Source organism: Puma concolor, unplaced genomic scaffold, assembly GCF_028749965.1.
Source record: "Puma concolor isolate L17-30 unplaced genomic scaffold, mPumCon1.1.hap2 unalloc_scaffold_31, whole genome shotgun sequence".
Classification (NCBI taxonomy): Eukaryota; Metazoa; Chordata; class Mammalia; order Carnivora; family Felidae; genus Puma; species Puma concolor.
Genome location: NW_028240238.1, coordinates 209539 through 225748, shown reverse-complemented (window position 1 = coordinate 225748; position 16210 = coordinate 209539). Strand labels below are relative to the sequence as shown.

Here is a 16210-nt window from a genome sequence, read left to right as displayed (position 1 = left end):
CTGTCTCTGTCTCTCTCAAAAATAAAGAAACATTAAAAATTAAAACAAAACAAAACAAAACAAAACAAAACAAAAACCCAGAATGTAAGAAGCAGTTCTAATCAGAAGACAACTTAACATCAATTGGGCTAGCACTTCTTTGGTTGGTCAAATACTTACTTGCTTTGCAGTGATTTAAAGTCCTGGACCTGACATAGCTTACCAATTTTTAAAGAAGCAGAATGAAGCAATCTTACCCAACACCGAAACCATAGTGTATATAATAATTCTTGGACTCAAAAGGCACTTTAAAAACTGGCATCTTCTTTTCAGGGTCTTTGCTTATGCTTATAACTGAATAGTTGATTTTTTAGGCATAGGCTGAAGAACGAACCTAGTATTTTTTTTTTTAATTTTTTTTTTCAACGTTTTATTTATTTTTGGGACAGAGAGAGACAGAGCATGAACGGGCGAGGGGCAGAGAGAGAGGGAGACACAGAATCGGAAACAGGCTCCAGGCTCTGAGCCATCAGCCCAGAGCCCGACGCGGGGCTCGAACTCACGGACCGCGAGATCGCGACCTGGTTGAAGTCGGACGCTTAACCGACTGCGCCACCCAGGCGCCCCCCTAGTATTTTTATAAGTAGGTAAGTCAACACCTGGTCTTTCTCACTCACCTTGGATGTCAAGCGAAGCCAGACATTTGGAGGCAAGAACTATTGGGTGTCCAATTGGAACAACATTATTTGAGGTCACTGTCTCTGACCCCATTCTCTGTCATACACTGTCCAAGAAGGAAAATGGTTTGAGACAGAGGCAAGGGCAGGAATGGTAGGAAGTTATAATTATGGGAGTGCTGTACATGTGTAAGACGCCAAGTAAATGGTTTACTGCTATCCACAATGTAGACATTGCATGATTCTTTACAGCCTTTAGTATATTTATTCATTCAAAAATATTTTTTTAATTTAATTTTTTATTTTTTTAAATTTACGTCCAAATTAGTTAGTATGTAGCGCAAGGATGACTTCCGGAGTAGATTCCTTAGTGCCCCTTACCCATTTAGCCCACCGTCTCTCCCACAACCCCTCCAGTAACCCTCAATTTGTTCTCCATGTTTACAAGTCTCTTATGTTTTGTCCCCCTCCCTGTTTTATCAAAAATAATTTTTAAAAAATAATTTTTTTAAAGTCTGTTTATTTATTTTGAGAGAGAGACAGTGCAAGTGGGAGAGGGGCAGAGAGAGAAGGAAAGAGAGAATCCCAAGCAGGCTCTGCACTGTCAGTGCAGAGCCCAACGTGGGGCTCGAACCCATGAACTCTGAGATCATGACCTGAGCCCCAATCAAGAGTCAAACACTCAACTGACTGAGCCACTCAGGTGCCCCTCAAAAAAATTAGTTTTTAAGTGCTAGGAAGTATATAATTTGCTAGGCATTGGGGAAACAAATGACATCCTGTACTCTTGAAGAGCTCACAATCCAGTGAGAAAGACAAAAGAGCTAAAACTTGAAATTCTACCTATAGTAAATTCTCAAAACACTATTTATTAAATGAATGAAATATTAACCTGATTACCTAGCTGTGGAGCTTAAAATGTGACTAATTTCTTTTGATGGGAAACTCTTTTATTAAGGGAAAAAGACAATAATGGTCTTTTATGTTTCAGTGTGTACTGAGCTATTAACAATTCTAGATATTATTCACAACCTCTGTTCCTACTTTCACACATCTCTGTGTTGTTTTTGTATTAGAATGGGATGGAAACTAGATTTGTGTTCAAAAAAGAAATAACAGTACTTGAACTTACTCTTTCTATTACAGGTAACCACATGGTGGATATTAGAGATATTCTATTTATTTTGGATGAACTACAGCACCAGTATGAAGATTTTTGTAAGTGAGCTCTCGTTGCTACAGCAAGTATTATTTATAAATAAGTTGCCTTTAAATTAAATCCTAATTTGTAGGTTTTATCATATGGACTCTGAAAGCCTTCTCTGACCCCATGACTCTAACTCTTTAAAATTTTTTTTTTAATGTTTTATTTATTTTTTGAGAGCAAGAGAGACAGAGCGTGAGCGGGGGAGGGGCAGAAAGAGAGGGGGAGACACAGAATCCAAAACAGGCTCCAGGCTCTGAGCTGCCAGCACAGAGCCCGACGCGGGGCTCGAACTCACACACTGCGAGATCACGACCTGAGCTGAAGTTGGACGCTTAACCGACTGACCCACCCGTGTGCACCCCCCCCCCATAGATAACTCTAAACTCTAACTCTTTAGATAAAAGTTTAAATCCTAAACATACCTAATCAGTATTGATTATGTAACTACCATAATTTTCTTTTATCTTTCCCTTAATATTTTGCAACATGAAGTCAACTTTAAAACAAAATAATAACACTAAGAAAAAAAAACGTAATTTGCAACTTGTGGGTCATTCTGACATCCTGACATTGACAGTTAAAAATTTTTAATATAGGGGTGCCTGAGTGGCTCAGTCAGTTAAATGTCCAAATTCGGCTCAGGTCATGATCTCATGGTCCGTGAGCTCAAGCCCCTCATCAGGCTCTGTGCTGACTGCTCAGAGCCTGGAGGCTGAGGCAGATTCTGTGTCTCCCTTTCTCTCTCTGACCCTCCCCTGCTTGTGCTTTGTCTGTCTCAAAAATAAATAAACATTAAAACATTTTTTAAAAATTGTTTTTAGTATATTATTCAGTATCATTCATGATTAGTTTTGTTTTTCTTCATTAAGTACGTTTTTAAAAATCTCTTCCTGTTGCACATGGTGTCACTCCCTTTTCTTTCTCTGTCCGGACATCGTTTGGTCAAGATTATCTATGTGTATAATTTTAAGCTCAATTTGGCTCAGTTGGTTGAGCGTCTGACTTCAGCTCAGGTCGTGATCTCACGGTTCGTGAGATCCTCAGCTGCTTCGGATTCTGTGTCTCCCTCTCTCTCTCTTCCTCCCCTGCTCACAGTCTGTCTCTGCCTCTCTCAAAAATAAATAAAGATTTCAAAAGATTAAAAAAAAAGAATTATATAGTTCTAATAAACTTGCTACAAATAGAGCAGCCTCTTGCCTGATCCTTTCCTCAGTTTCTCCAGAGGCAAACATTTTAGCTGATTACCTGATATTTGTTTTCATGACTGTAAATAACATGTTTGTATTGCTTCTTGTTGATTTTTTTAAATTTTGGGTAGACCTAGTAAACTCCCTAATATGAAAAATAAGGATTTAGCTCTGTTTCATTTTCCCTGTCCCCACCACATCCACTTCCCATACCTATCCATCCTCCTAATATAGTCATAGGGTAATTGAGTAAGTTTTAATTCTGTATTTATGTGAATATATTTATGTACACACTATTCACTGCTGAGCCACATGTAAGTATCTTGTGGCTACTTTCTCTTTCTGTACAATTTTTCCCTCTTTGAGTTGTCTTACTTACTTATTTGCTTGGTTTAAAAAAAAAGTATATATATTACTGATTGAAGCTTAAACTCTGCCAACTGTCTAAATATCCTCTTCGTAAGTTTGTCTGCACAAGGTATTCTAGTAGTTTTGTCTTCTTGAAGAAATCTTCTTTAGAGTATTTTGATGTTCTTCAGTATGAATTTGTTGCCCTCTACATTTTGTGTGCAACTGCCATCTTGAGATCTTTCTTCATTAACATGCTGGAGACTTTTCACTTCTCTCCTCCTATGACAGATTCTGTCTTCGTATTTTATGGATGGTTTGGGTACAGAATTCTAGATTGTAAATAATTTTCTATGTTTTCTAGTTTTCAGTATTGCCATTGAAGTGCAAAATTTTCTGACTCTTGACTTTGACACTGATTTTTTTTTTTTTCAAGCATATAGGATATTTTCTAGTCTTCTGAAAGTCTCCTGGAAAGAAGTTTCTTTGTAACGATTGTGCTGAATACAGCGTCCTTTGATTCTGGAAAATTAAAATAATTTGTTGATGATTTCCTTTCCTCTATTTTTTCTGTCTCTGTGGAAATCTTGATATTTGGATATGTGACATAATGGGATGATTCCTTTTTTTTTTTTTTTAACCTTTTTCTCTTATCTCTTTGTTATGCTTTATTTATTTATTATTTATTTATTTATATTTATTACACGAGTGGGAGTGGAAGAGGGGCAAAGGGAGAGGGAGAGGGAGTCTTAAGCAGGCTCCACACCCAGCGCAGAACCCAACATAGGGCTCAGTCTCACGACTGTGAGATCATGACCTGGGCTGAAATCAAGAGTCGGATGCTTAACTGACTGAGCCACCCAGGTGGCTTCTGAGAGAGTTCCTTAAATTTATCTTCCAATGCTTCTATTTCGTTTTTCATTTGTACTTTTAAATTTCCAATAATTTCTTTCCCCTCTGTTATTGTATTATAATAGCCTCCTCTTATTTCATGGGCATTTCTATTGTTCCACAAACAATATCTTCTGTTGCAACTACGAACTTCTGTTGCAGTGCTTTCGAGATTTCCTTTTTCATTCATATTCTGTCTCCTCCAAGGTATTTTTTTCTGTTTGTTTTTCATTGTAGAACTGTTCCTCAAATGTCTGGTGATCTTTGGTTGTCTACTCATATTTGAGAATGGTGAACTCAAAAGCTATTTGGAAGCTCTGAGACTGAGGGCAAAACTAGCTGATTATGAGCTGTAGGATAGTGATTCTTAACCAGAGATGATTTGGAGATTTCCCCCACCCCCCACCCTGAACTTCCCCTTCCCCCAGGAACATTTGGAAACATTTGGAGACATTTTTGGTCATCACAATCTGTGTTACTGGCATCAAGTGATGAGAGGCCAGGGATGCTTCTGAGTATCCTACAATACACAGGACAGCTCTCTCAATAAAGAAGTATCTGTCTCTGGGGCGCCTGGGTGGCGCAGTCGGTTAAGCGTCCGACTTCAGCCAGGTCACGATCTTGCCGTCCGTGAGTTCGAGCCCCGCGTCGGGCTCTGGGCTGATGGCTCAGAGCCTGGAGCCTGTTTCCGATTCTGTGTCTCCCTCTCTCTCTGCCCCTCGCCCGTTCATGCTCTGTCTCTCTCTGTCCCAAAAATAAATAAACGTTGAAAAAAAATTAAAAAAAAAAAAGAAAAAAAAAGAAGTATCTGTCTCAAAATGCCAGTACTGCTGAGATTGAGAAACCCTGCTATCATCGGCTGGTCTGGCTGGGCTATTTGCCTGGAAACCCCTTAATATGACTGTCTTTAGGGTATATTTCCTTTTGAGATGGTCAGAGTGTTCAAAGAAACTTTGAATATCCTTCCCGGAGGTATAGCCTTGCTTCATAGAATTCCAGGTGTTAAATAAGACGAAAGACTGAAGTTCCCATTATTCAGTGTAAGCCTCCCTCCGAGTTTTGCAGGTAACACTCCTACCCTCTATTGTGTTTAGTATTCCATAATCCAGAGACCTTGTGTTTAACCCTTTCTGATGAATTGTCACTTTCCTGCTGGAGTAGGAGAAGATCAATAACTGGCTGTGCCCAGTGGATAAAAGTGAATATCTGGCCGTGTGAAGAGACCCTAGGTATCAAATTACTACTTAAAGGGATTTTAACCAGTTCTTTCTTTTTAGCTTCACTCTTACCCTCACTTTTAGACGTACCTAAATGCTACTAATTTATGAACTTTTGGAGTTTTTGTGTTATGAATTGGGTTGCTTCTTGGCTTTCCCCATTCTGCCTTATGGTTCAGCCTTTTCAGGTCTACTAAGTTCATCCGCTTTCCAGATTCCAAAATTTAATTGTAGTAGTTTCTTTTCCTCTTCTTTTTGTTATTATGGATTTGTGATGGTTTAAAAATTCCTTTAGTTTATTTTTGAGAGAGAGAGAGAGAGAGAGAGAGAGAGAGCGAGCCGGGGAGGGCAGAGAGAGGGGAAGACACAGAATCCAAAGCAGGCTCCAGGCTTCAAGCTGTTAGTACAGAGCCTGATGTGGGGCTCCAACTCACAAACCGCGAGATCATGGCCTGAGCTGAAGTTGGACACCTAACTGACTGGACCACCGAGGCATCCCCAAAATTCCTTAGTTTAAATGGAGTGTTTTGGGGCGCCTGGGTGGCGCAGTCGGTTAAGCGTCCGACTTCAGCCAGGTCACGATCTCGCGGTCTGTGAGTTCGAGCCCCGCGTCAGGCTCTGGGCTGATGGCTCAGAGCCTGGAGCCTGTTTCCGATTCTGTGTCTCCCTCTCTCTCTGCCCCTCCCCCATTCATGCTCTGTCTCTCTCTGTCCCAAAAATAAATAAACGTTGAAAAAAAAAAAATTTAAATGGAGTGTTTGAAGGCTGTTCAATTTGCTATTTTTACCTGAACGTTTCAAAGTTTATTTTGAGGGGCACCTGGGTGGCTCAGTCGGCTAAGCGTCCGACTTCGGCTCAGGTCATCATCTCACGGTCTGTGAGTTCGAGCCCCGCATCGGGCTCTGTGCTGACCTCTCGGAGCCTGGAGCCTGTTTCGGATTCTGTGTCTCCCTCTCTCTCTGACCCTCCCCTGTTCATGCTCTGTCTCTCTCTGTCTCAAAAATAAATAAACGTTAAAAAAAATTAAAAAAAAAAAAAAAACAAAGTTTATTTTGAATTCTAATTTTGTCTTTGATGTAGAAGTTTTTTCATTAATTTTTCTTTTCTGACATAGATATTCCTAATAATCACATACCCACTCCCATGCATAATAATTCATGTTATTCATTCTTCTGTATCTTTGCTGATTTTTTTAAAATTTTTTTTTTTTTTAACGTTTATTTATTTTTTGGGACAGAGAGAGACAGAGCATGAACGGGGGAGGGGCAGAGAGTGAGGGAGACACAGAATCAGAAACAGGCTCCAGGCTCCGAGCCATCAGCCCAGAGCCCGACGCGGGGCTCGAACTCACGGACCGCGAGATCGTGACCTGGCTGAAGTCGGACGCTTAACCGACTGCGCCACCCAGGCGCCCCTCTTTGCTGATTTTTTTTACTAGTTCTGTTATAGAGAAAGGAACATTGTCTCCAAATATAATTGTAGATTTGTCTATTTCTCCGTTCAGTTTTGTCAGGTTTTGGTTCATGCATTTTGAAGCTCTGTTGCTAGGTGAATTCACATTTAGAATAGTTCTATCTTCTTGGTGAGCTGATTCTTTTATCATTATGCAATATGTATGTGATCACTGGTAATTTTCTTTTCTCTCAAGTTTACTTTTTCTGATTCTAATATAACTCCAGTTTTCTTTTGATTAGTGCTTAGATGGTAAGTATTTTCCATCCTTTTACTTTTAACCTTCTTATATCACCAGTCTTGAAGTGTTTTGTAAACCACACAGAGTTGGGTGATGTTTTTTGTATTTATTTGTATAATTCCTATATTTTAATTGGAGTGTTTAAATCATATGTAATGTAATTACTTATACATTCAGACCAGGTATACCATATTATTATTTGTTTTCTATTTTTTCCTCTGTTTTTCAACCATTTTATCCCTTCTTTTTTGGGGAGCATTTTTTTAGTATGTGAATTTATTCCATATGTATTTTCACTATATCTCTGTATTTTTCCAGTGGTTGTTTTAAGGATTATAGTATACATACTTAACCTTTTCTAGTATACTAAAATAAATATTTTACCACTTCAAGTGGAATATAGAAGTTTTACCATTATATAGACCTTTTTACCCTCCCTCCGTTAAGCTGTAATTTTATTATGTATTACCACTATACACACTGAAAGCTTCGGACAATGTTTTATAAGTTTTGCCTTCAATGATCAAACATATTTTAAACTTCTAAGAGGAGAATAATAGTCTATCATAAAATCAAGTATTATAACATTTGAAATACTTTAAAATGTGTTATTCAAATGTAAGGTACTATTCTGAGCCGTCAGATGAATTTTATAAAGGAAGCCCCAGTGGGACATTGTATTAATATCTTTCTGAAGAGGTTATTTTATATATAAACTATTTTTTCCCACAAGTACTGAGAATCTTTAGGAGAGTAAATATTTGTATTCTGATGTTAAATTAAAAACAATTTTTTTAATGTTTATTTTTGAGAGAGAGGGAGACAGAACGTGAGTGGGGGAGGGGCAGAGAGTGAGGGAGACAGATTCTGAAGCAGGCTCCAGGCTCTGAGATGTCAGCACAGAGCCCAATGTGGGGCTCAAACCCATGAGCAGTGAGATCATGACCCGAGCCGAAGTGGGATGCCCAACGAACTGAGCCACCCAGGTGCCCCTGTATTCTGATTTTATAAGTAAAAATTTCCCCACTCCAACTTCCTTATACTTCAGTATGCTCATAACTAAGGGATTTGTAGCTGTATTGGCATATTTAGCCTATAATCTTTCAAAATTGGCAGAGTGGGGAATGAGAACTACAAACTTCAGTAGGCTATCACTTTTGATTTGGTGTAACTTCAAATAGCTTTGGATAAAAGAATTTAAATATATTAAACCAGAAGATTATATTTAAAAATTTTTTTTCAACGTTTATTTATTTTGGGGGGGACAGAGAGAGACAGAGCATGAATGGGGGAGGGGCAGAGAGAGAGGGAGACACAGAATCGGAAACAGGCTCCAGGCTCCGAGCCATCAGCCCAGAGCCTGACGCGGAGCTCGAACTCCCGGACCGCGAGATCGTGACCTGGCTGAAGTCGGACGCTTAACCGACTGCGCCACCCAGGCGCCCCCAGAAGATTATATTTAACCTAGTTAATATTTCAGTCTTAGTTATCAGCTCTGTTAGTTTTTCAACATATTAACCTTATTTAACTTTTTAAACTGTGTTTATTTAAGCAATTGATAATTTCTTGAATAGTTTTCATGAGGACTTAGTTGTTACTTTTTAAAAACTATTACAAATGGTACAGGTAAATAGAATAATTAAATATGTTTCTCTTGCTTAGCAGTTATGGAATCATCAGCCTTGGATGAGTCTACTTCAAACAGAAAGTTATCAAATATATCAGAATGTTATCCACAGTATAGGATGAAAAGCAGTTTCTCTTCCAGACTACGTGAACCATCATTATTCCCAAAGTTAAATAGAAAACACCTCCAATATCATAAAGTTATGGAGGATAATGATTACCTTGAATTTAAAAGATCAAAAAATCCTTTGCAAAGAAAAAAAATCCTAAATGGGGTTGATAGCAGTGATATAGGATTCTGGGAACCATATTCAAAGGATGGCATAAACTTTAAGAAAAGTTCAGAGAAGATTGAAATTCATGACTCAAAGTCTACGTCACATAGCTTGAAGAGCATCACAAGCCTCAAAAAGTCTCTGGATAAAAGTGATCATTTTAGTACCCCCAAACTTCAGAAGCCAGCTGTGAGAAGGCATTCCAGCCTCCTAAAACAGGTTTCGTCGAAAGAAAAGATTGCAGTGAATGCTCTGGGTCAGTATCATATATGTAAGTCAAAATATAGGTCCTGGAGTTCTTGAGTCATCACAGAAACAAGCTGAATTAACCATTGATTAGACCGTTGTTTGCATTTCATTTGTCAATACTAATGAGTAATCACCACTTCTGGTATATAGACCAGTGTATGTAACACTGTGGTTTTAAGTTGTGCCTTTTCAGATGGTTGTGTTCCCTTTTTCAGATGCCTAACTTTGACCAAGAAGTTTATTCAGAGATTAATCCAACTCACTCAAGTTCCCTAGAAATAGAGGGCCTGTTTTCTTTTGGAAATGCTTGTTTTATAATTTTTAAGCTAAATATGTAAGGAGTCTATGTGAAATTTTTGTTCAGGTTCCATCATTTAAATATATGATATCCATATCCAATATGATATGATAATGCTTCAGATATCATCTCTTTTGGACATGGGAATATGAGGAAAGATAAAATAACTACTATTTTACAGTTTGGTTCCCCAGGGCGTTATGGTCTTTCTCCAAGATGAGCAAGGTTTTCCAACCAATGTATAGTTTCCTCCTTCCGTGGTACCTCTATCACAGAAGTCCTGTGTGTGGAACTTAATTAAATACTCCTTCCTATAGTCCTTGGCTGAAGTTACTTAAGTTGTTTATTTTCTTGAAAGAGACTTATCTTTTTATTGCATTTAATATTGAAGGCAATTGTTAAAATGAGTGCTTAGTGAAATACTAGTGGTTCTTACACAGTAATACATATTTTAAACAACTCAGTTGAACAGAAAATGTGCTCTTTTAAGGAGGCACAACAATGTTCTTTCTGATTCCTTTACCGATACGCTACTATTACTCTGTGCCTCATTCCTAATTCTGAGTTCTTTATATTCCAGTAAGATGAAAACCCTTGTTAAAGGAACAGTGGAGTAGTAGGCATTTAGCCCTTGGGTAGAAGAAGCCTGTGGAAGAAAGCGCTTATCTATCTTGCTGGTGTCGCCAACCTTTGCCATACTTAATATTCTTTGTAAAGAGAAGTGTGAAATCGTTTATCTGGTATAACTTCTCAAGATAAATTGATGGTAATTGAACATTTCTGAAATGTGACTGTCATTGGATATACATTTTAAAAACATTTTTAACTTTTCATTGTTATGATAATTTTTAAATCATAAGAATTACACAAAGGGAAAGACGTTTCTATATACTCTTCATCTCGTTTTCCCAGGTGTTAAGATCTTGTATAATCACAGTACAGTGAACTAAATCAGGAAATTGACACTGATACAATATTATTTATATTCTGAAGATCTTATTCAAGTTTTTTCAATTGGTCCATAAATGTATTTTTCCTGGTTCAAGGTCTCATCTAGGATCACACATTACATTCAGTTGTCACGTGTCCCTTAGTCTCCTCTGACCTAGGATAATTTCATGACCATGACACTTTCGAAGAGTATTGACTAGTTAATTTGTAAAATGTCCCTCATTTTGGGTTTTCCTTATATTTCTTCGTAAGTTCAGGCTATGCATTTTTGGTGGGAATTACAGAGAAGTGATACTATGCCTATCTCAGTGCATGATATGAGGGGACTCACGATGGCCATGTGTATCTCCTGCGAAGATTGTATGATTTTGAAGATTGTGAACTGAAAACATGGTAGCCTAAAATGATGGGAAGGGGAAGAACTCTCATTGTTTGCTTGGAATCCTGGAATTTAAACTAAACACTTTGTTGTTGTGATCTCTTGAACTCGTTCATTATATTTTAATCAGAACCAAGCAGCATTGGCTGGGTCACTGGAACAGGCTGTTCCTCCAAACAAGTAGTTTATAAACATTTATAGAACTTCAAGATTGTTTTCTGTTTGAGCTATATGGGAAATATTTAGGTATAATGTAAGACACAACAGAAATACGAAGAAAAAAGCAGTCATATGAGGTAATAATAATTAGATAAAACTTGTTTTCTAATTGCTAAAGACTTTGGGTGCTAATTATTGCTTAAGACACATAAATTCTGTGGCTGAATAGTTTTCTACATTTTGTATATTTAGAAAACATCTGTGAAGCTATCAATAAACTCCAAGAAAATTGCATTGCTACAGAAGAACTTCAGTCAGGGGCGCCTGGGTGGCGCAGTCGGTTGAGCGTCCGACTTCAGCCAGGTCACGATCTCGCGGTCCGTGAGTTCGAGCCCCGCGTCGGGCTCTGGGCTGATGGCTCAGAGCCTGGAGCCTGTTTCCGATTCTGTGTCTCCCTCTCTCTCTGCCCCTCCCCCGTTCATGCTCTGTCTCTCTCTGTCCCAAAAATAAATAAACGTTGAAAAAAAAAATTTAAAAAAAGAAGAACTTCAGTCCATTTTGCCTTCAATGGGAGTTACTTTATCAGACAAAGAGTTCAAGGAGATTGTGGCAAAGACTGCTCAAAATGGTGAGACTGATAATACCAAACTTTTTGAAAAAATTAGATACTTTTATGGGATAGTATTAAATGATGGAGTAAGTTCTCAACTAGGAATGGAACAGAATGGGCCATGCTAAAGAAGATTCTAAAAGAACAGATATAAAAATGGAAAGTGGAAAAAAAATTCCTGGAAAATCTGCCCTAATGGATTGGTTTGGAGGGACTAGTCCTTTTATAGCTCAGAATTGTTATGTAACACTCTATCACTATCCCTAGCTATGCCTTCCCGTATGGGACAGGTACTGGAAAGGCTGACCCAGTTGTGGGGAGGTTCAGGCAATAAGAGCACAAAATCCAAGGGGTACAAAAATCTCTGAGCAAATAGCCTAAGCATCCAAGAAGAAATAACTGGAGATTCCAAAATGGTAAGGAAGTGCTACAACTAGGAATTTAGGGCTAATGATACTTAACCAATCAAGGCAGATGATTAGCATCTAGATGTTAAATAGCATATCCCAGTCACCAGCCTAAGTTCAAGGCAGATTTTAAGTTTCCAGGAAGAGCTTTTGTATTGGAGAAGTTGTTTTATCATTAAGTAAGAACCATCCACAACAGAAGTTCAGCTGAGGAGAGGGCAGAGGCAACATTTTGGGGAAAGACTGACTTGGGAATATATTAGAAATGAATTCTTAGAACCTGAGCAAAATTTCTTAGCTAAGGCAAATGGGAAAGAAGATTAAAAAAAAAAAAAAAAATCTAAGGTGTAGGTAGGTGCTACTAAAATTATTGAGCCCTTTCATGTTGCTTATCAGGATTGGTAGGATCACTGTGGAGGGTGTATATCTAAAAATAGGTAGTTAATTGGATCAGCTGATAGTAATGGGGACACTTGGGTCTGTCAGGATTGGTCAGTATTGTCAAGGTGTCTTAATGGATAGCATTTTGACTGGGTTTTCATGATGGTATGAAATAGACTCCTTAAGTTTCTCATGGTCCATCTATATGGTCACCTTTCCTTTTTCCTATATCTATCAAAAATTGAGGACCTAGCTCAGTCCATTGCACTTTATAATAGGTGTTTAAAAATTATTGAGTAATTATCAAAATGAAACGAACTGACCTAATTCAGAGACAGGATATGAAAGGAGAAATAGAATTACGATGAAGTGAAGAAGTAGTTTTTTTTCATAGTTGTATGAAACTATGAATTTACCTTTTATGCAAAAATATAAAGAATGCATGATCTAAAGTCTTTATTTTACAGGAAATGGAATGGTGAAGTTAGATGACTTTATGAGCGCTCTCTCCAAGGAGCAAAGTCTCCCTGAATGTGATGGTAGGTAGGAAATTTATTTTAAAATGATTTGGAGGAAAGAAGTGGTTAGGTTGAAAAGAGGTTCAACTGAACCGAGTTTGCTTTTTGGGTAGGTACTTAATAGTTCTGAAATTCTCAGGCAAGCCATGAAAACTTGATGTATTAGGGTAGTGATAGCTAACTTGCTTCCCTCACAGAATTGTTAGATGGATTTTAAAAACTGTAAAGTACTACACAAATGTAGAGTAAGGTAATGAGGAATTCCAATAGGGGATTAGCCCCATTTTTAGCAATGGATGGGTGATTTGATTTTTAATTTTTTTATAAGGAACTTGTTTGAATGAAATACTGGTTGTGTTTCCCTTGTTTTAGAACATTTCTAAAAAAAATTGTATTAAGCTATAATTTACATACATAAAACTCACTCACGCACTAATTTTCATGAAATGTATAGAGTCATACAATCAACACCACAATCAGTTTGTTAAAAATTTTTGCTTGCAATGATTTTGGGTTTTTATGCAAATAATTAAATATTTTTCAGCAAGATTAACATGAGAAATGAAAGATACTAAGCCTTGGTGTTTTTATTTCCTTTTGTTTATTCATATGCTGAAAAGGAAAGATAAGCTTTTTGTGTCTTCCCAAAGGATTTCTCAGATAGAGAAAAATTAATCCAAAGGAAGAGATTTTTTCTCTCATACTTACATGAAGTCTCATGTTAAAAACTACATTATTGTGGCGCCTAGGTGGCTCAGTCAGTTAAGTGTCCGACTCTTGGTTTCGGCTCCGGTCATGATCTCACAGTTTGTGAGTTCAAGCCCTGTGTTGGACTTCTTGTGGACAACACAGGGCCTGCTTGGGATTCTCTCTTTCTCTCTCCGCCCCTACCCTGTGTGCTCTCTCTCTCTCAAAATAAATAAACTTAAAAAAAAAGCTACATTATAATTTGTCATGAATTGCTTAAGTGGTGTTCTTAAAGACACTATTAGCAAATTTCTTGAGTGCTTTACCTTGTAATCATTCATTCACGAACTCAGTCACCGTTTCATTGCTGTTTTGTGAAGTAGTGTCTTGGTTGTAGCCGACTCCTCCCTCCCATTTCCCCCATTATACTGTTTTTAAAATTTATTTTATTTTAACGTTTTATTTATTTAAATAATCTCTACACCCCACATGGGGCTCAGACTCACAACCCCAAGATCAATTGTCTCATGCTCTTTGGACTGAGCCAGCCAGGTGCCCCTAAAATTTATTTTTAATGGTGGTATCTGACACGTAACATAAAATTTGCCATCTTAACCATTTGTAACTGTACAGTTCAAGAACATTAGGGTTAAGTATATTCACACGGCTGTACAACGAATCTCTAGAACTTTTTCACCTTGCAACACTGAAACTCTATACCCAGTGAACAACAACTACCCATCTGTGCCTCTCCAGCTTCTGACGACCATCATTCTACTTCCTGTTTCTGTGAATTTGCCTACTCCAGATACTTGACTGGAATCATATAGTATTTGTCTTTATGAATGAATGGCTTATTTCACTTATCATAATGCCCTCAGGATTCATCCATGTTGTAGCACGTGTCAGATTTTTCTTTCCTTTTCGTGCTAATATCACATTGCATGTATATGCCACATTCTGTTTGTCCATTCACCCGTTAATAGACACCCTCTTGGCAATTGTGAGTAGTGCTGCTGTGAATGTGGGTATGCAAATACCTCTTTGAGCCCCTGCTTTCAATTCTTTGGGATATATAATCAGAAGTGGACACAATCCAGGTCTGTAACATTTCCTTCACTCCTAAAATTCTCTTGTGCCCATTTACCGTTAATCTCTACCTCCATTCCCAGGCGACCACTGATTTGCTTTCTGTTTCCATAAAGTTGCCTTTTTTTTTTTTTTTTTTAACATTTAATATAAATGAAATCATAAAACATGTGGTCTTTTGTGCCTGACTTCACTTTTTTGAGGCTAATTCATGTTGTCGTATGTATCAGTGGTTTGTTCCTTTGTATGGTTAAATAAGTCCATATTACATTTTATAGGTATGTTCCCTTTTGTTGATGGTTCACCAGCTTATGACATTTGCTTATTTGCAGTTTGGGACTGGTATGCATAATGTTGAAATTAACATTTGCATTGCAGTCTTTCTGTGGACATGTTTCCATGTCTTTTGGGTAGATTCCTAGGAGAATAATTGCTAGTGTGTATGGTAAATTTATGTTTTACTTTTAAAGAAATTACCAAACTGTTTTCCAAAGTGGCTCTACCATTTTCATTCTCACCAGCAATGTGTAAGGATTCTGGTTTCTTCCTATCCGCCACATGTAGGTATTATCTTTTTGTTTATAATCATTATAATAATTGTGTAGCGGAATTTCATTATGGTTCTAATTTTGCATTTCCCTAATGACTGATAATGTCAAATTTATTTGCACATGCTTCCCAGCTGTTCATATATCTTTGGTGAAATAGATATTCAAATCTTTGGCCCGCATTTAGAATTCCATTTTGATTCATCTATAGTGTTTCGGAGTATATCTCTCTGTATACCTTTTAAAGTTGTTGCTTCAGGTATATATACATAACTTATCACACTCTATTGGTGTCATCATTTTGCCAGTTCAAGTGAAATACAGAAGCCTTATCTCCATATACATCCCTCCCTCCTTCCTTTATGATATAATTATCTTAAATATTTCCTTACATATATTTAAAACCACATCAGGTGGTATTACTTTTACTTCAACCATCAGACTTGATTAAAAAATTCAAGAGAAGGAAAGCCTACTATATTTACCCATATTTTGACTTACCATTTTCTTTTTTCCTTCTTGATATTCCAGAGTTTTTTTTGTTTTATCCTTTGTTTTCTGTTTAAGAACTTCCTTTATCCATTCTTAGGTCTACTGACAACCAATTCTTTTAGTTTCCTCTCATCTGAGAACATCTTGATTTCCTCTTCCTTCCTCAAGAATAGTTTTTCTGAATATGGGATTTTACGTTGATAGTTCTTTACGTTCAGCACTTGAAAAATATTGTGTCACTTATTTCTGGCTTCCATGGTTTCTGCTGGAAATCCTGTCATTCAAATTGGTTTTCTTTCCCTAAAGTGTTTTTCTTAGGCTGCTTTCAAAATGTTCCCTTGT

General features: G+C 37.5%; 1 protein-coding gene across 1 annotated transcript in view; it reads left to right on the top strand.

The window, feature by feature from the left end:
- LOC147571283 (EF-hand calcium-binding domain-containing protein 13-like) overlaps positions 1–16210 on the top strand; it is a 136013-nt gene that overhangs the window by 22470 nt on the left and 97333 nt on the right. Inside the window, 5 exon segments of the mRNA XM_086696454.1 lie at positions 1803–1874; positions 8862–9356; positions 11389–11427; positions 11666–11764; positions 13002–13073. Of these exon segments, the coding sequence (XP_086552580.1) occupies positions 1803–1874; positions 8862–9356; positions 11389–11427; positions 11666–11764; positions 13002–13073 (777 nt within the window).